The 21,135-nt window shown below is 34.5% G+C and overlaps 1 protein-coding gene across 5 annotated transcripts in view; it reads right to left on the bottom strand.

Moving 5' to 3' along the window:
- Window positions 1–6,150: 6,150 nt before the first annotated feature.
- The window catches only part of LOC106473480 (hematopoietically-expressed homeobox protein hhex-like), a 30,377-nt gene continuing 15,392 nt past the window's right edge, over window positions 6,151–21,135 (bottom strand). For 3 of the 5 annotated variants that reach the window (XM_022401904.1, XM_013934160.2, XM_013934161.2), the window contains exons 2-6: window positions 20,477–20,575; window positions 15,828–16,392; window positions 11,508–11,704; window positions 7,391–7,441; window positions 6,151–7,115 (exon numbers count right to left, since the gene is read on the bottom strand). In XM_022401904.1, coding sequence (XP_022257612.1) covers window positions 6,996–7,115; window positions 7,391–7,441; window positions 11,508–11,704; window positions 15,828–16,326 — 867 coding nt within the window. In that variant the 5' untranslated portion in view covers window positions 16,327–16,392; window positions 20,477–20,575 and the 3' untranslated portion in view covers window positions 6,151–6,995. Of the gene's footprint in view, window positions 7,116–7,390; window positions 7,442–11,507; window positions 11,705–12,653; window positions 13,057–15,827; window positions 16,393–20,476; window positions 20,576–21,135 lie in introns of those variants that run through there. The other 2 variants (XM_013934162.2, XM_013934163.2) reach the window with 2 other exon arrangements.

Here is a 21,135-nt window from a genome sequence, read left to right on the forward strand (position 1 = left end):
ATATGATTAGTGCACTGTCAATTAAATATATAGTGTGTGTATTATGCTAGCTCAGTGAAATCTATATATGATTAGTGCACCGTCAAGTAAATATATAGTGTGTGTGTTATGCTAGCTAAGTGAAATCTATATATGATTAGTGCACTGTCAAGTAAATATATAGTGTGTGTTATGCTAGCACCAGAAACTGTATATGTGATTAGTCCATTGTAAAGTACATATATTGTGTGTGATGCTAGTACCAAAAAAATCTATATATGATAAGTCCATTGTGAAGTACATATAAAATGTTTAATAGAAGCACAGGGAAATCTATATATGATTAATCCATTGTTGAGTACAAATATCATGAATGATACTAGCAGCAGGAAACTTTTACACGACTATTTTTTTTATAAGGTATCCATTTCTCGTCACGTGGGGGATATGTTAATTTATAACAGATATGCGAAACTATCTGGTTATCTGAATGATATGGACCTAAATAACCAGGTAACAAGTCGGACGTAAGTAACATGGGACGAAGAGTACAGATGACGATCCTTTTTCACAAACAGTATCAAATGTTCTCTCAGAGCAAAACGCAGAAGACAAGATAGGCGATTGGTACTAAAATGATTGGTTATAACATGAGACAAACTTAAGATCTGGTCAATGGTGAAAAGTGAAGGTCAAAATTAAGCTTAAAAATTGGACAGGAGGTTATCTTCCGGATAAAACAGTGGAGCCGAGGGACGAAAATTCGCTCAGATGTCCTGCTGAAAGCCTTAGTACTAATATGGTGATAAGAGGTCACTAGTGAAGGAGGTTTATAGGACTTGAAAAACAAAATAAAATTAAACGAGTGAGGGTATAAAATGACAGTGGATAGTTGTAGATAGAATTTTGTAACACTATTTCGCATGTGGTAGTATGTAATATAACCAAAGCATGCTGATGTGGATGAATATTGTGTAATGTAGTGATTACAAAACGTAGAAGATCCATTTCAGTTAGAGGTGGAGAGACAGGGGTTTGACAGGAGTCACAGAATGAGTCGTGTATATTGGAACTATATACAGAATGAATCGTGTCTATAGGTGCTACAGAGGTTTTAACATAAGCCACATAATGAGTCGTGTATATAGGAACTATATACAGAATGAATCGTGTCTATAGGTGCTACAGAGGTTTTGACATAAGCCACATAATGAGTCGTGTATATAGGAACTATATACAGAATGAATCGTGTCTATAGGTGCTACAGAGGTTTTGACATAAGCCACATAATGAGTCGTGTATATAGGAACTATATACAGAATGAATCGTGTCTATAGGTGTTACAGAGGTTTTGACATAAGCCACATAATGAGTCGTGTATATAGGTGCTACAGAGGTTTTGACATAAGCCACATAATGAGTCGTGTCTATAGGAACTATATACAGAATGAATCGTGTATATAGGTGCTACAGAGGTTTTGATAGAAGTCACAGAATGAGTCGTGTCTATAGGAACTATATACAGAATGAGTCGTGTCTATAGGTGCTACAGAGGTTTTGACAGAAGTCACAGAATGAGTCGTGTATATAGGAACTATATACAGAATGAGTCGTGTCTATATGTGCTACAGAGGTTTTGACAGAAGTCACAGAATGAGTCGTGTATATAGGAACTATATACAGAATGAGTCGTGTCTATAGGTGCTACAGAGGTTTTGACAGAAGTCACAGAATGAGTCGTGTCTATAGGTGCCACAGAGGTTGTACTATTCAGGTCCTGTGTTTTGTTTGCTGTGTAAATCACGATGGATATCAGGCACAATAAGGGGCACAGCTAGAAAACCACCATCCAGGTCATAGTGAAAGTTAAAAGACAGTTTTTAAAGGTGGGGGTTGGCACGACGAGAAATATCCAGAGCAACATCTGTGTCAAAGATTGACAAACAGATGTTTGAAAAATGCTTCAAAATAATCAGCCTTTTCTAAGGAAGAAATAAGAACGATGTCATGAGCGAGAATGGGATACTGAGGAGAGTTTATTGTAATTTAAACATAATCCAGTACCGGAAGGGATTAGAAATGTCACACAGTTAGGTGCATGTTCTCTGATATTGTAGTCTCTTTGCTACAACACTAGAATAATGAGCAGTTTGTTGATAACCTCCATATTATTTAAGAAACGCAGGATACTCGTAATGTTGAGATTCTGGGAGGAAAAATGATAACAGGAACACACGTTCGACCTATTAAGAAAACAGCTTCATGTGGTGAGAGAGCTTTGTTTGGACGGTAATGAACAGTTGGAATGTTTTAAGAACTGGCCAAAGAAATGTAAGATGCCAGAGTATGAGCTAAATGATACAAATCCTCAAATGTGTAGAGGCAGAAATCGGTGTCTTGAAGTAAACTATAGACGTGACGTTGAAAATAAAACTAATCATCTTTATAAAAGTAATATATAATGTTTTAGTATGTGGTGGTAGCGTCTAGGATGTTCTGGTAGCAAGATGGGGATAGATGGGTAGATGATAACTGCCAACAGGTATAAGAACGTCAATCGTGAACAGAAATACAATACTAGGAGAGGCAAGGAGAATATCTGATGTAGTATTTTATTCTGTATTTGTATGGAATGGAACCAGTAGTGCACTCTAGGGTGGAATTAAATTGTCAAAGTTTAGAAGAGGAGCGGCTGTGGATGTTGTCATCAGACATTATAAAGTAGCTTTTGAAGGTCTGACGAAAAAGGGGGAAGGAAACATGAAGCAATTCTTCCATTTCTGTATGGTAGCAAGTGTGGTTATGTATCTGTATGGTAGCAAGTGTGGTTATGTATCTGTATGGTAGCAAGTGTGATTATGTATCTGTATGGTAGTAAGTGTGATTATGTATCTGTATGGTAGCAAGTGTGATTATGTATCTGTATGGTAGTAAGTGTGATTATGTATCTGTATGGTAGCAAGTGTGATTATGTATCTGTATGGTAGTAAGTGTGATTATGTATCTGTATGGTAGTAAGTGTGGTTATGTATCTGTATGGTAGTAAGTGTGATTATGTATCTATATGGTAGTAAGTGTGGTTATGTATCTGTATGGTAGCAAGTGTGATTATGTATCTGTATGGTAGCAAGTGTGGTTATGTATCTGTATGGTAGTAAGTGTGGTTAGGTATATGTATGGTAGTAAGTGTGATTATGTATCTATATGGTAGCAAGTGTGATTATGTATCTGTATGGTAGTAAGTGTGATTATGTATCTGTATGGTAGTAAGTGTGGTTATGTATCTGTATGGTAGCAAGTGTGATTATGTATATGTATGGTAGTAAGTGTGATTATGTATCTGTATGGTAGTAAGTGTGATTATGTATCTGTATGGTAGTAAGTGTGGTTATGTATCTGTATGGTAGTAAGTGTGATTATGTATCTGTATGGTAGTAAGTGTGATTATGTATCTGTATGGTAGTAAGTGTGATTATGTATCTGTATGGTAGCAAGTGTGATTATATATGATGAAAAATATAGAATAATGATGAGGTATTCTGTGAAGGTGTAGTAGTACCATCTTTGGATAATGATGAGGTATTCTATGAAGCTATAGTAGTACTATATTTGGATAATGATGAGGTATTCTGTGAAGCTATAGTAGTACCATCTTTGGATAATGATGAGGTATTTTGTGAAGCTCTAGTAGTACCATCTTTGGATAATGATGAGGTATTCTATGAAGCTGTAGTAGTACCATCTTTGGATAATGATGAGGTATTTTGTGAAGCTCTAGTAGTGCCATCTTTGGATAATGATGAGGTATTCTGTGAAGCTGTAGTAGTACCATCTTTGGATAATGATGAGGTATTCTATGAAGCTATAGTAGTACCATCTTTGGATAATGATGAGGTATTTTTGAAGCTCTAGTAGTGCCATCTTTAGATAATGATGAGGTATTCTGTGAAGCTGTAGTAGTACCATCTTTAAATAATGATGATGCATATTTTGAAGCTGTAGTAGTAGTACCATCTTTAGATAATGATGATGCATATTTTGAAGCTGTAGTAGTACCATCTTTAGATAATGATGATGCATATTTTGAAGCTGTAGTAGTACCATCTTTAGATAATAATGATGATGATGTATTCTGTAAAGCTGTGGTGGTACCATCTTTGGATAATGATGAGTTATTCTATGAAGCTGTAGTAGTACCATCTTTGGATCCAAACAAACAATGAAATCTTTCAACCTATCGCCTCTCTAACATATTCCTCGTGGATTGTCACCAGTAAACCGTGTAAACAGCGTAGGTTTAAGAAAAACCTTATTACGTAACAATCAATCACTATATTTGTTACTAGTTTCAGCAAAGTCGATTGGTTTTTAACATATATTAAGAAAATATAAATTCAACAATCTGTTTCTAGCTGACCTGACCATTTAGGTTTCAGCAGTTGCCGAAAGTAAAAAATAAGTGTTTAAACAAGAACAGGTAACATGCATAAGTATTTAAACAAGAACAGGTAACATGCATAAGTATTTAAACAAGAACAGGTAACATGCATAAGTATTTAAACAAGAACAGGTAACATGCATAAGTATTTAAACAAGAACAGGTAACATGCATAAGTGTTTAAACAAGAACAGGTAACACGCATAAGTGTTTAAATAAGAACAGGTAACATGCATAAGTGTTTAAACAAGAACAGGTAACATGCATATTGGTTTTAACAAAAAAGAACGAGCTGAATAGATTTTGGTATCTATATTGGAGTGTAAGAGGGGGGGGGAGAACCACCAAAGATTAATGACGGTGTATCCCAGGACAAAGAATATTTTTAACTTCAAAGTGAAGGTTAACTAACAAGAACGAAATGATAAATTAACCACTAATGTTTTTTTGTTTGTTTGAAGTTATGCACAAAGCTACACAATGGGCTATCTGTGCTCTGCCCACCATGGGTATCGAAACCCGGTTTCTAGCGTTGTAAGTCCGCAGACATACCGCTCTGCCACTGGGGGGGGGGCAACCACTAATGAAACAGGAAGCACGAAAATTAATCTCATCGAAACTACTCCAAGAAATCGCGATGTGCAACTCTGGATCCATTCATCCAGAAATATTTGAAAAAGTTAATAACGATCGACGAGCACGGTGATTCTTTATTCATGTAGAAATTATGTGAATTATTCAGATCAAAAGTTGCTTAAAGTAAAAAACATAAATGTGAAAACCAATCTATTATTATTAGATTTACAACTTTTTATCGAGTTATTCCGGTTTCGGTAAATTCCACATCTCGCCTTACCTCTATTGGGACAGTAAGAGAACAATCTGATGACAGATTTGTAGAAATTAACCTTGTTTTCTGTACCAAATCAACCTTCTAAATAGTGAGTAAACAGATATGACATAGTGGTGCCAGAGTTGTGAACACATGTATAATATATTTCTTTTGTATATTTGTTGTTAAGTATAAAGCACACAATGGGGTATCTGTGTTGTACCAACCGCGGGTAACTAAAGCGTTATGAGGCTTCAGACTTACGGTTGAGCCACTAGTAGGGTGTGGGGGCAATATAATTCGTTTTAATCTGTTTATATAATATTTATTAACAAACAGTTGAAATATAATGTGTTTTGAACTATTTATATAATCTTTAATAATTGTCAGTCGAAAGCCAAGGTATTTTAAGCTGTTTATATAATCTTTAATAATTGTCAGTCGAAAGCCAAGGTATTTTAAGCTGTTTATATAATCTTTAATAATTGTCAGTCGAAAGCCAATGTATTTTAAGCTGTTTATATAATCTTTAATAATTGTCAGTCGAAAGCCAAGGTATTTTAAGCTGTTTATATAATCTTTAATAATTGTCAGTCGAAAGCCAAGGTATTTTAAGCTATTTACATGATCTTTCTTAACTGTCGGTTGATTGTTTGTTTGTTTGTAATTAAGCACAAAGCTACACAAGGGCTATCTGTGCTCTGCCCACCACGGGTATCGAAACCCGGATTCTAGCGTTGTAAGTCTGCAGACATACCGCTGTACCACTGGGTGGCCTGTCGGTGGAAATATAATGTTTTAAATTGCTTATATTATTATTAATAACAGTAAGTTCAAATCTAAACTGTTTGAATGCTTATAAGTTCTCACGTAACTGATAATTTAAATCATGTTTTCCATATTTAGGTCTTAAACAATAATTTCAATTTATTCACTGAGATTAGATAAATTCCACATAATACAACCTTTACTCCACAACCTCAGTTTAACTTTGGTATAGTCAATAAACTCATTAACTTTGGAACTATTCTATACATCTTTCAAAACTGGTGATATAAAGAGAAGAAACAACTATGCAATGTTGGTTGCTCTAAGCCTTGGTCTCACCGAAATTCACACTTCTCACTGAGTGGAAGGAATTCAACAAGAACTGACGTAACGTTTTGCTATACGTCTTGGATCCATATTTTATACTACATTCAAAAATAATCATAGTATTTTATCAGAATGGAACTGAACTATGTTTTCTCTAACCTAATTTTTGTTTTTGTAAGAAGTGAAATGGAAACCGGTTCTATCAGAACTGCATGTGGTAAGATTTGATCGTGAACGTAGTCCAACTGCTGATTTATCTTCAATCACTCTTATCGAAACCACATGTGGTCATAAGTAATCAGGAAAACGTTTATTTTCAATCGTTTTTATCAGAACCAAATGTGATCAGATATGAAAGTAGTCCAGCTGTTGATTTGTTTTCAACCAGTCTTATCAGGACCACGTGTGATCAGATATGATCATCAAAGTAGGCCAATTGTTGATCTTTCTTAAACCAATTTTAGCAGGATCACATATAGTCAGATCTGAGCAAGAAAGTAGTATGGTCGTTGATTTGTCTTGAACAAGTTTTATCAGAATCACGTGCTCAGATCTGAGCAGAAAAGTAGTCCAGTGGTTTCGTGAGAACTAAGATTTAAATGTAAGTTTCTAAGAACAACCCTGACATCACCAGACATCACCGTCCTCTTTCTATGTTGACACTGCATTACAGTTGTCACTTTCTCCATGTTCTTCTTGAGATGCTACTTGTTCTTCAGTATCGCTGTATTTGGACTCATGGATTGACTGGCTGGTAGGGGAGTCACCATCCTGAAACAAAAAGCATCATTTGAAATTTCTTCAAGAAATAATAAAATAAAGGATCACTGTTTAAGATTCGAGAAATTTGGAAGATGGATTTGGCATTTTCACAAAAAAAACAACTAAATTTTATATATCTTTTATTAATTTATGAAAGTAAAAATGCAAATCACTGATTTCTGGCTCTTTTAATGATGTAGAAGTACATTTGTATCTTCGAAGATTCGTAATCTTATACACGCTTTTAATCCTACAAATTCCCAAAACAGGAATAAAATTCTTACTTGTTTGATTCGTCGCCATTTTGCCCTTCTGTTTTGAAACCAAGTTTTAACCTGAAATAAAAAGTTTAACTTTTCAGATCAGGATTGTATTTTTATACAAAACGAAATAATTTAAACGAAATTTATGGGATAAAAGATTACCAGTATGACATGTAACCAGTGTGACATGTATCCAGAGTGACATGTAACCAGAGTGACATGTAACCAGAGTGACGTGTAACTAGCATGACAGGTAACCTGAGTGATATGTAATCATTGTGACATGTAACTAGAGTGACGTGTAACTACCATGATAAGTGACCAGAGTTATAGGTAACTAGAGTGACGTGTAACTAGCATGACAGGTAACCAAAATGACATGTAACCGGCATGACATATGACCGGAGTGACAGGTAACCAGCATAACATCTAAGAAGCACAGCATATAAGCAGTGTAGCATGTAACCACCATGACAGGTAACCAGAGTGATATATATACAGAGTTACATGTAACCAGCATTATATGAAATCAATGTGACATGTAATCAGCGTAACATGTAACCACAGTATCATATAACTAGCGTCACAATTAAGAAACATAACATGTGACCAGTATTACAGGTAACCAGTGTGACATATAACCTGTGTCAGATGTAACCAGCGTGACATGAAACCAGCGTAACATGTAACCATAGTGACATGTAATTAGCATAACATATAACCACTGTGTCGTATAACCAGCATTACATGTAAACAGCGTAACATGTGTCAGATTTTTGTAAGGTCGGATTCTTTACAGTAGGTGACTGTGACTTGTTGGTGATAAATTTCAACAATAAATGGACAGCACACAATCTGTTTGTTTTAAAATAATATATTCAAAACCAGTCAAATGTGTGTACCACAATTCGTTACACTATAAGTTATCACAGCTGTATTCAGAGCTTTAAATAATTGTCCCTTTTTCACCAAAGTCCACACAGGCTGATTCAGTTACTTTAGAACCCAATTAAAATGATAAATTATTTTTTTATATCTTTGTTGTTACAATACAAGCTGTAAAACTTTAAACTTTAGAAATCGTCTATTTCGGTTAAACTGACAAATATGCAGTCTAACTTCACTTTCACAAACTTACTTCTTCTTCTTCTTTGTATCTGCACGTATATATATAACATTCGACAAAAAATCGAGAAATATCTAGCCCTCTGGCAACTACAATATTACACATAACGAGAAAGACATAGAAGTTTCGATTAAGATGACGTCAACAATATTACAAAGGCCCAGTACAACAGTTTAACTGCATACACAACGTACGACTCGTACAGTTACATAAAGAAACTTGTCATAATTATTACTTTTATAATGACTAACTTTTAACACTGTTGTTACGATAATTAAATATTAAATCATTAATAAACTAAATAATCACTCTTAAACGGAACAGTCTTGTATATCCAACAACAGTAAAGTAGTATTCTTACAGCTGGTGAGGTAATCTGTTCCCTGCTGGTGACCCAAATTGTGGTGTACAGTGAAGTTGTATTCTTATTGCTGGTGAATCAACAGCAACGAACAGATTATCCCAAGTTGTGGTGTACAGTGAAGTTGTATTCTTACTGCTGGTGAGATAATCTGTTCGTTGCTGTTGATCCAAGTTGTGGTGTACAGTGAAGTTGTATTCTTACTGCTGGTGAGCGTCAGGGTTATATATATATGGGCATGGATTCTTTTACAGTAGGTGTCTGTGATTTGTTGGCGATAAATGTGAACAGTAAATGGACAAGCACACAATCCACTTGTTTTTAAATATTATATTCAAAACAAGTTAAACATATATACAAAATTATTTACACTGTAGGAAATCACAGTTTTATGTAAAACTCTAAATAATTCCCTTTTCTTGTCAAAAGTCCACTCAGGCTGAATCAATTACGTTGGAATATAATTAACAAGACGAACTATTTTTCTCTGCTTTGTTTCTTACTGCACAATCTGCAATAGATTCACGTACGTTACTCTGTGGGTTGGTACAGTTGTATCTCAAATTTTAAATAATTGTCTCCTTTTGTCAAAGTCCACACAGACGGGTTCAATTACTTTAGAACACCCTTTGACAAGACAAATTATTCTTCTTATCTCTATTAAACTGGAAAACTCACTTTAAAATATCGCCCGTTATGGCTAAGTACTCATACGCTGGCTAACTTCACGCTTTCTAACTGAACTTGACTTTACTTGCGCTCGATATACACCTATATATATATATATATATATATACCGTATTCACTGGGACCTCGAACTTTTTATAAACTACGCGAGCGATGCTATTGTGTAACGATACTCAGTTAAAATAACGAGAAAAATACCGAAGATTCGAGTAACGTGACATCAACAATATTAATAAAGCCTAGACAACAATGTAATTGCAAACGCAACCTACCACTCATACAGAGTTACGTAACAAAATTTGTCACAACTAACGCTTTTAAAATAATGACTCTTAATTCTGTTGTTATGAAAAGTGAATAACTATTAAATATTAAATCACCTAACAAATTAAATAATAACGCTTACACTAAACAGTCTTGTATATCCAACAGTGAGATCATATGTTTCATGCTGTTGGCTCAAGTTGCGGTGTACAGTGGAGTTGTATTCTTACAGATGGTGATATAATATTCTCCTTGCTGTTGGCTCAAGTTGCAGTGTACAGTGGAGTTGTATTCTTACAGATGGTGATATAATCTGTTCCTTGCTATTGGCTCAAGTTGCGGTGTACAGTGGAGTTGTATTCTTACAGATGGTGATATAATCTGTTCCTTGGTGTTGATCCAAGTTGTGGTGTACAGTAAAGTTGTATTATTTCAGCTGGTGAAATAATTTGTTCCTTGCTGTTAATCAAAGTCGTGGTGTGCAGTGAAGTTGTATTTTTACAGTTAGTGAGGTAATATGTTCCTTGGTGTTGATCCAAGTTGTGGTGCACAGTTGTTAGGTTTTATGGGGCTGTAATTCTTTACAGTAGGTGTCTGTGGTTTGTTGGCTATACATTTCAACAGTAAACAGACAGCACACAATCCACTTTTAAAATAATATATTCAAAGAAGTTAAACGTATGTACAAAACTTCGTTACACTATTGGTCATCACAGTTATATCCAGGACTTTAAATAATTGTCTCCTTATCGTGCAGAGTTACTTAACGAAAATTGTCATAAGTATCGCTTTTAAAATAATTAACTTTTAGCACTATTTTTATGAAAATTAAATAATAATTAAATATTAAATTACTAAATAAATTAAATAACAACTTTTAAACTGAACATTCTTGTATATCCAACAACATGTAACCAGAGTGACATGAAACCAGCATGAAATATAAGTAACATGACATTTAACCAGCCTAGCATCAAACCAGCATGACGTATAACCAATACCATATGAAGCCAACATTACTAGTAATCAGCGTAACATATAACCAACATAATATGTAACAACTGTGTCATGTAACCAGCGAAACATGAAACAAGCAGACAGAATTATCGCTATGCAGCATGTAGTTAATAAAATTCATTTGGAATTAAAATGTACGTGTTATTTTGTGTCAGTCCTTACATTTTAAACTCTTAGGAAAATATAAAGTTATAAGTTTAATACGGTGTGAATTTTGATGTGAAAAACTCAAATTTTCTTTAACTTGAACATATGATATTTATTGACAATTCTAATGCTGTGGTGAATAGTAACTAGATATATATGTGTAGAGGTAGTAACAAAGTATTAACCTGTAAAAAGTAGTAACTAAATATAATATATAAAATAGTAGCTAAATGTTGACCTTTTAAAGATAGAAGCTAAATGTTAACCTATAGAGATAGATATTAAATGTTGACTTGTAAAGATATAAACTAAATGTTAACTTGTAAAGATAGAAACTAAATGTTAACTTGTAAAGATAGAAACTAAATGTTAACCTGTAAAGATAGATATTAAACGCTGATTTGTAAAGATAGAAACTAAATGTTACCTTGTAAAGATAGTAGCTAAACGTTAACCTGTAAAGATAGTAGTTAAATGTTAACGTGCAAAGATAGAAACTAAATGTTAACCTGTAAAGATAGAAACTAAGTGTTAACCTGTCTTTCTGTCAGACGCAAGACAGAAGCCATCTTCTTCCTCTCGGGTGGCGAAAGGTACTTCTGCGTTTCGAACACTTTTTCTAATTCTGTGGTTTGATTGTTGGTGAAGCGAATTTGCCCTCCTTTTCGTTTCGGTGGCGGTCTGTGAAGAATGTGAGCCCAGACAAATGGATGACCATTGTTGTGGGGGTCTTCTAGTTTGTAAGTAGAGATTGTCAGTTTTATATCACAAGACAATGAAAACTTCAGTGCGTGTATTTTAGCTAAGTTATAAAGATACATTCAATTTATACGCTGTGTATAAACGATATGAGACAATCAAGTTGATGTTATGGATTAACATTAGATTTGACATTAACAATTTGAGAAAAAATGTAAGACAATGTTTTATTCAATACGCCTAGATATATTTAAATATTTAAAAAGTATTGTTAATTGTCCAATTTAACACTTTGCATTTTCTTAAATAATGCCTTTTAAAACGTTAAAAGAATTCCACACAAATATTAGCTAAAACTATCGTTCTTAAGCCAAAATGCAAACCAAATTAAGAATTTTTTTTACATCTAATGTAATAATCACAAGATAAAAACCATTCATGGAAGAATAAAAAATATTAATAATTGATACATTTTTGTTGAATATTTATTAAAAGCATGGTTATCTTAAAACACCTTTGTTTTGTTGTTTTCTCTTTCGGTATTTTTTTTATTTTTTGAAACTCGGAACAAAACGTTTTATAGAAACAATATTCTTAAATGATGTTTTGCCACCATTCAAAAATGTTTGTAATGAATTGTTAACCTTTTTTACGTTTTGTTTATTCCAATATTGTGTTTATCTCTTTCTAATAACTTTGGTCTGTGAAGAAAGGTTGGCGAGTTGTTTTAAGTTAATAACATCTCATAAGACAGTAACGTATTAACTTTTCATAAGGTCTTGACGTAGTAATAAACCATAAGTTAATAACGTAGTGATATCTCATAAGGTAGTAAGCTAATAACATCTCTTATTGTAGTAACATATTTTAAGGTAGTAACTAATGCAATTCCATAGGGTTGTAACGTAGTAGCATGTCTTAAGGTAGTAACGTAGTAATATCTCATAATGCAGTAACGTAGTGACATTTCTTGAGATACTTACGCAGTAACATCTCATAAGTAGTGACGTACTAACATCTCATAAAGTAGTAACGTAATAACATCTCATAAGGTAGTAACGTAGTAATATCTCATAATGTTGTAACGTAGTAACATAGTAATATCTCTTAAGGTAGCAACATCTCATAAGGTAGTAACGTAATGCCATCTCTTAAAGAGTAACATCTCATAATGCAGTAACGTAGTAACATTTCATAATGTAATGACGCTGAAGTTATACAACAGGACGATCTATTAATGTCTACTTAATCTAGTCTATATATGATGATTGGAGATTTGTTTCAAGTGTATCTTTAGGACTCGTGTTACTGTTTATAGCAGAGTTACACAAACAATGAAACATTACACGTGAACCGATAAGTTCTCTCTAGGTCGACCAATCAGCTTGTGTTTCTCTCTCTCTTTATACATTTACAAAAACAAAGTAAATTATAATTCTATATCCAACGTAAAATTAATTTAATTATACATGGTTTACGTTTGTTTGACTGAAGCTTCAACAGAGAGAGAGTCTTGAAGAACAAGCTTCAAGATGTTTCCTGATGTAGATGTCACGTGAACGCTGCATTTCAAGGGGCTTTCATTGTGTGCTTGAAACCAATGCTACTATTCCATTGACTTTCCGATTAGTTGGTTGCTCAGAGCTAAGCTGGAAGGCTTTGAGCTTGTTTAAAGTGTTTAAGAGCTATCTCAGCCACGTCATTAGAGAATGTATATAACAAATATAATACAAGTATGCAGATCTTCAAAGTAGGACGTAACGACGACTGTCAACCACTCCTTCCCGGACTCTGTTTGGAGACAATTAAGGTCCATTATCGCCTACCGGTCTATCCTGCTGCCGTCCAAAAGCTGTTGACATGTGTTGCTTTAAAAGGTTAGCAAGAGACAAACAAATAACTGACGCAACTCGTTAGTTAAAGGCGATAATTACGATCGTTAGAGTTTCTGTGCACCCAGGAAAGAGCTTTGTCAACACTTCGTTCTTTAGATATTCTCAGCCCAGGACGAAGTCAATAAAGCTCCGATGATTCCTGCCTACCTAGACACGAGCCTGTATATCACAGATTAAAGCAAGGTCTCGGCTTGTTCACCCCGTGGACAACGCTGAGAAGCCCGGGGAAGTTGCTCAGAACCGGAAACCGCCGAGAAGTGGTTCGGAGTTTCTAACGAATTCCGGAAGTCCCAGGCATTTCATGGGAAAAGAAGGCTTCCGGAGAACAGATGGAACCCTAATGTTCCCTATAGCTGACGATTGTGTACACCAGGTACAGTTTTCAACACGTGCTTGTAATATTCGTAATAACACTTAAAGTAATACTAAAACCTCTTAACCGAGTATCACAGTTTAAATAAACACGTTTCTACAATCCAAACATAATTTGCTGTAAAATTTGCTGGCTGTAAGCTGAGATTTTCTCCAAACTCCAAAATTAAAGTCTCCAAACATCTATGAGATTATTCTAAGGGATTTTGTTGTCGCAACACAATAGACAATTTTTCTTCTGCCAACAACGGATATTGAGACCCAAATTTTGGCGTCTTAAGCCTTCAAACTTACTATTGGGTGGTTTATTGTAAGGGAAAATTAAGTTTAATTTCATGTTTGTAAGCAGCAGCTTATAAACACATTTTGAAACTGACCTAATCTCTAACTGTGTATGACATTATTGTAAACGAAAAAATTAATTAAGGTTTATTACATACTTTTAAACTGTTGTTTAGATGCACATTTGGAGACTCATTTTCCACTGCTTGTAACTATTAAGTACATAGTGCTTGTGTTCCTTAATGGAACATTCGAAATATTACACAACATAGATTACTCCGCCTGTATCCTTATTTTGTAAAGCTACAAATATAACAAACAATGAATTGCTACACTCGTGTTCTCACCTTAGAATGTTAAAAATATTACATAGCATGAATTACTTACAAGGGTTCTTACCTTGGAATGTTAGCACAGATTACTTCTCTCGTGTTCTTACCTTGGAATGTTAGCACAGATTATTCCACTTGTGTCCCTTACCTTGGAATTAAAAGTATCACACAGAAAAAAAATACTCCAATCGTGTTCTTTCCATAGAATTCTAACATGGATTACTCCACTCGTGTTCTTACCTTGTAATGTTAGCATGGACTACTCCACTAGTGTTCTTACCTTGTAATGAGTAATCCATGCTAATAAGAACACGAGTGTGGAGTAATCCATGCTAACATTACAAGGCATTTACTAGGTAAGAACACTAGTGGAGTAGTCCATGCTAACATTACAAGGTAAGAACACTAATGGAGTAATCCATGCTAACATTACAAGGTAAGAACACGAGTGTAGTAATCCATGCTAACATTACAAGGTAAAACCACAAATGGAGTAATCCATGCTAACATTACAAGGTAAAAACACAAATGGAGTAATCGATGCTAACATTACAAGGTAAAAACACAAATGGAGTAATCCATGCTAACATTACAAGGTAAGAACACGAGTGTAGTAATCCATGCTAATATTACAAGGTAAAAACACTAGTGGAGTAGTCCATGCTAACATTACAAGGTAAGAACACTAATGGAGTAATCCATGCTAACATTACAAGGTAAGAACACGAGTGTAGTAATCCATGCTAACATTACAAGGTAAGAACACTAGTGGAGTAATCCATGCTAACATTACAAGGTAAGAACACTAATAGTAATCCATGCTAACCATTAGTGTTCTTACCTTGTAATGTTAGCATGGATTACTCCAGGCATGTATTTACCTTGGAAAGCTAGCACGGATTACTCCATGCATGTCTTTACCTTGTGATGTTAGCATGGATTACTACACTCGTGTTCTTACCTTGTAATGTTAGCATGGATTACTCCAGGCATGTCTTTACCTTGGAAAGCTAGCATGGATTACTCCAGGCATGTCTTTACCTTGTGATGTTAGCATGGATTACTCCACCCGTGTTCTTACCTTAGCATGGATTACTCCAGTCATGTCTTTACCTTGTAGAGTTAGCATGGATTACTCCAGGCATGTCTTTACCTAGTGATGTTAGCATGGATTACTCCACTAGTGTTCTTACCTTAGCATGGATTACTCCAGTCATGTTTTAACCTCGGAATGTTACAATAACAAATACTGTAGTGTGTGGTGTGTAAAACGTACCAATGATGGAGTTTCTGCTTTCTCCTCTCATGGGTGAAGGAAATCCTCCAAAGAAGTCAGATCTAGCTTTAGGAAAAGTCCATACAGAGGTTGGAGATATCGGATCTGGAGTAACTGGACTGGATCCAAGGGACACGTCTTTGATAGGAGATTGTGGCTCGGAAAAGGAGCTCTGTCTGGATGCGGATATTCTGTAATCAAAGGATAGTCTAGTAAAGTCTGAATGAGAAGTGGACAGACGACTTCCGGCACAGCACCTACTTGAAACACGACCACCGTCACTGAACGGAATGAAAACAAGCGGGGTTGGCTTGTGAATAGTTGTTCTCAACTGAGATTTCGAGATACTGTCCGTCTTCAAAATATCGTCAATCATGAACGAACGTAGTGCTCCGGGTCTGGACATTTTCTGAGTTGTTAGACAAGGTGTGGGATGAGTCCATGTAGAATGGAGGGGGTAAGTTGCGGAAATATAAGAAGTATCCATAGGCAGGTCCATACAGATGAATGTGATATTCGTTCTATCTATACGCTTGTAACAGGAAATAGACGTTTGTACAAAAACCTGAAGATACAGACAAAATTATATAAGTTACTGAGATTATAGTCTCAAACACATACTCACACTTGTAGTGTTGATACTTTCTTATGTGTGTGAAATTCATGTAGACTCTTTCCTATCAGAGTGTGAAACCCATGTTAATCCTTTCTTATCTGTGTGAAATTCATGTAGACTCTTTCCTATCAGAGTGTAAAACCCATGTTAATCCTTTCTTATCTGTGTGAAATTCATGTAGACTCTTTCCTATCAGAGTGTAAAACCCATATTAATCCTTTCTTATCTGTGTGAAACCCATGTAGACTCTTTCATATCAATATGTGAAACTTATGTTGGCCCTTTCTTATCTGTGTGAAACCCATGTAGATTCTTTCCTGTCAGTGTGTGAAACCCATGTTAATCCTTTGTTATCTGTATGTGAAACCCATGTAGACTCTTTCCTATCAGTATAAGAAACTTATGTTGACTCTTTACTAACAGTGTATGAAATCCATGTTGACACTAGGCTATCTGTTTGTGAACCTCACGTTGACCTTTTTCCTTTCATTGACTGAAACTCATGTAGATTCTTTCCGACCAGTGTGGGTGAATTTCACGTTGACATTTTCTATAAGTGTGTGTGAAACTCATCTTGACTCTTTCCTATCAGTGTGTGAAACCCATGTAGACACTTTGCTATCAATGTCTGAAACCCATGTTGACACTTTACTATCTCATTGCGAACCTCACATTGACTTTTCCCTATCAGTGTGGGAAGCGTATGTTGTCACTTTGTCATCAGTGTGAAACTCATGCATACTCTTTCCTATCAGTGTGTGTGTGTGAAACTCATGTAGAAATTTTTCTATCAGTGTGTGAAACCCATGTTGACACTTTGCTATTTGTTTGTGAACCTCACGTTGACCTTTCTCTATCACTGTGTGAAACCCATGTTAATTTTTTTCCTATCAGTGTGCAAAAGCCATGTTGACACTTCCTGTCAGTGTGTAAAACCCATGTTGATACTTTGCTATTAGTGTGTATGTATGAATTTCTTTCCTCTAAATCGTTATCACTGAAAGTATAACGAATGGTGAAGTACTTATAACATGTTCAAAATAATTCTTATAAAAAACGAATTTTGACAACACCTAGTGCTGAAAATATCTCATCAGGATTCTTCTTAATCTCTAGTCAACTTACAAATAGTGTCTGGTGGTTTCTTTATGTATTTTCCTTTGTTTTCATAGAACCTTAACCAATGCTGTTATCATCAATAGGAGAATATTTTTAATGACTATGAACTACATTTTATATTGATCGTAAATATTCAAAAGAAACAATTCATAAAATATACCTTTTAGTTAATTAAATTATCACACTTCGGTGTCACTGGAAAATAATTATCCTGGTGGCAACTATACAAAGGTTGGTCCAGGATAATGGTCCTGATACAGGATAATGAAAGCGACTTTTTGAAGCTATGTTTCTCAATAATTTTCTGTAGAAATTAAAGAACATTTTGATATAATTTTTACATTACAACTTGGTATGTCGACTGAGCTTAACTTTAACTGCCTAATCTGTCAGGGCCTTTTTCAACATTATTTGGATTATGAGGGATAGAATGCCTAACCGACGAATTAAACTAAACATAGATCGTATTACCATTAATCTTGATGCCTCTCTGTGCTTCAGCTTTGTGCTTAACAACAACCAAGCAGCTAACCTTTACCTACCCTTCAATGTTACTGAGCAGTTCTGAAGCTATGCTTTCGAGTGAGGTTTAATATTGTGTATTATAAGCAATGTTGTTCAACTTAATTTTAGTTTGTTTTAATTTTATTTGAAATTAAGCCTATCTGTATTTACATATACATTGCACTTATTTCTTTATTTGTAAAGATGCAATTGCAATCAAAGAAACATGGCCTAAGCATAAATGTTCCACTTCGAAGAAAGAACGACATCTTTCTTTCAACGTCACATGAAAAAAAAAAAAAAGGAACGATGTGAAAATCGTTTGTTTCTGCTGGTGGCCAGTTTCTCTGACATTAACACTAAAAGCATTTAACAGGCTAGCTGACCGTTTCTGACCACGACTTTTCTTAATATTATATTCTAATTTAGGGTCCATCAGAATTTACAGCAATGTTTTAAATGCACAAGCATTATTTATATGACGGTATAAGACAGAAAACAGCATTTGTGTTACTTTACTGGTTATTTTTAAACATGGTGATTTTACTACAAAATACAACAAACGTTACCACACTCTGAATATTCGTGAATGGTTTTTGGTTTTTCTTGTTGTCTTCTGGATGTCAAGAAGAAATTTCTTATTTCTATAAAAATCTGCTCTTTCTCTGATGTCAGAAAAGCACTCATTTCTGAAATAGTTGATTACCCTAAGTGTCCAGCGTCATTTTTTTGCAATAGAAATTGTGAATAGAAAAAAATATGTATTTTAAACAGAAGATTCATGAGAAATATATTTTTGATAACGTCTTCTGAGATCTCCAGTACTGAACAACCAGTTCATAACAAAGTAGAATCATAGCTAAAAATGACCCAACCAGTTCTTAATAGTGTATAATCTTCACACTGGTACTGAACAACCAGTTCTTAATAACATAGAATCATCACACTGGTACTGAACAACCAGTTCTTAATTATATGGAATCACTCCACTGGTACTGAACAACTATCTCATAACAAAGTATAATCATTGCCAAACATAACACAATCGGTTTTTAATAATGTAGAATCATCATACTGGTACTGAACAACCAGTTCTTAATTATATAGAATTACTCCACTGGTACTGAACAACTATCTCATAACAAAGTATAATCATTGCCAAACATAACACAATCGGTTTTTAATAATGTAGAATCATCATACTGGTACTGAACAACCAGATATTAACAATATAGAATCATCCTACTAGTACTGAACAACACGTTCTTAATAACATATAATCATCCCACTGGTACTGAACAACCAGATATTAACAATATAGAATCATCCTACTAGTACTGAACAACACGTTCTTAATAACATATAATCATCCCACTGGTACTGAACAACCAGTTCTTAATAACATAGAATCATCACACTGGTACTGAACAACCAGTTCTTAATTATATAGAATCACTCCACTGGTACTGAACAACCAGTTCTTAATAATATAGAACCATCTTATGTTTAGTACCTATTGTTCAGTACCCGTGTGATGGTTCTGTATTATTATTATGAACTGGTTGTGCTATTTTTGGCATTGATTCTATGTTGTTATGTTTAGTACCTATTGTTCAGTACCAGTGTGATGGTTCTATATTATTATTATGAACTCGTTATTATGTTTAGTACCAATTGTTCAGTACCCGTGTGATGGTTCTATATTATTATTATGAACTGGTTGTGCTATTTTTGGCATTGATTCTATGTTGTTATGTTTAGTACCTATTGTTCAGTACCAGTGTTAACGAGTTCATAATAATAATATAGAACCATCACACGGGTACTCAAAAACCATTTAACAGACCCAGCCAGTGGCTAGCAAGAAGGATAAGACTGTATTAAGAATTTAGAAGTCATTCTGTTTGAGTCATTATGTGTGTGTCTTATAGCAGAGCTGTACCACCCTACTAACTGTGGCGCGGATCATGATAATTTAAAAAAAAAACACAACAGATAACATACTCTCTCTCTCCCTCGTAACAATGTAATTGTGATACACGAGAGAACAAGGGATGTGAGGTACAGCAAATTAAACTCCAGTCTGACTTCAAATTAAATTTCTCTTCTAGTTAATCTGACATAAGTTAAAAATTATGTAAACCATGCTAGAAATTTAACATTACATCTAATAATTCACAGTTTAAACGTATATAAACTACCTTAAACACTTAACTATATATCTAAAGAAGTACAGCTTAAGCTAATCACATTAACCGGATTTTTGAAGCTGATCATGTCAACCAATCGGAGAACGTAGAATTAAAATGTATTAAATCAAGTACATACAACCAACGTTTCCCGCTTCATTTTATTAGTTCTATCAAAGTATCATAACTAATGAAGTACGAAACGACTTATAACTTCTTACGCTGTAGTAAGTCCAATCAGACGAATGTCCTTCCTTCTTCAATATTTTAAGGTTTCACTTTCAGTTTACGTTTTCTTTCATGCCTGTGGACCGAGAATACTGAAAATAGAAAATCGACATAATCACTGAATTTACCAATGGCGATATGAGATCAAAAACATCACATGATTAGAGATCGTAGCAAACAATGATTTATAAGAATAATGAGTGTTTTTAATTGGGAAATATTAAACATGTTTCGACGGAACATTGGTCTGTCTTCTTCATGTACCCAATGTTGTGTCGATACATGTAGCATGCTCCCCAAAAATAAAACCACTTTATAATGTTTATAAATTGTTGTTGGCCAATTTACTATTATATTAGCTTTATGTGCTTCTGTACACAAGTATGATTAGAGATCATGTGATCAGACATAGCACATTAATTGAAATCAAACAGAATACATGACATTAGATTAGAGATCATGTGATCAGACATAGCACATCAATTGAAATCAAACAGAATACATGACATTAGATTAGAGATCATGTGATCAGACATAGCACATTAATTGAAATCAAACAGAATACATGACATTAGATTAGAGATCATGTGATCAGACATAGCACATTAATTGAAATCAAACAGAATACATGACATTAGATTTGACAAAACAC

Source organism: Limulus polyphemus, unplaced genomic scaffold (genome assembly GCF_000517525.1).
Source record: "Limulus polyphemus unplaced genomic scaffold, Limulus_polyphemus-2.1.2 Scaffold6209, whole genome shotgun sequence".
Taxonomy (NCBI): domain Eukaryota; kingdom Metazoa; phylum Arthropoda; class Merostomata; order Xiphosura; family Limulidae; genus Limulus; species Limulus polyphemus.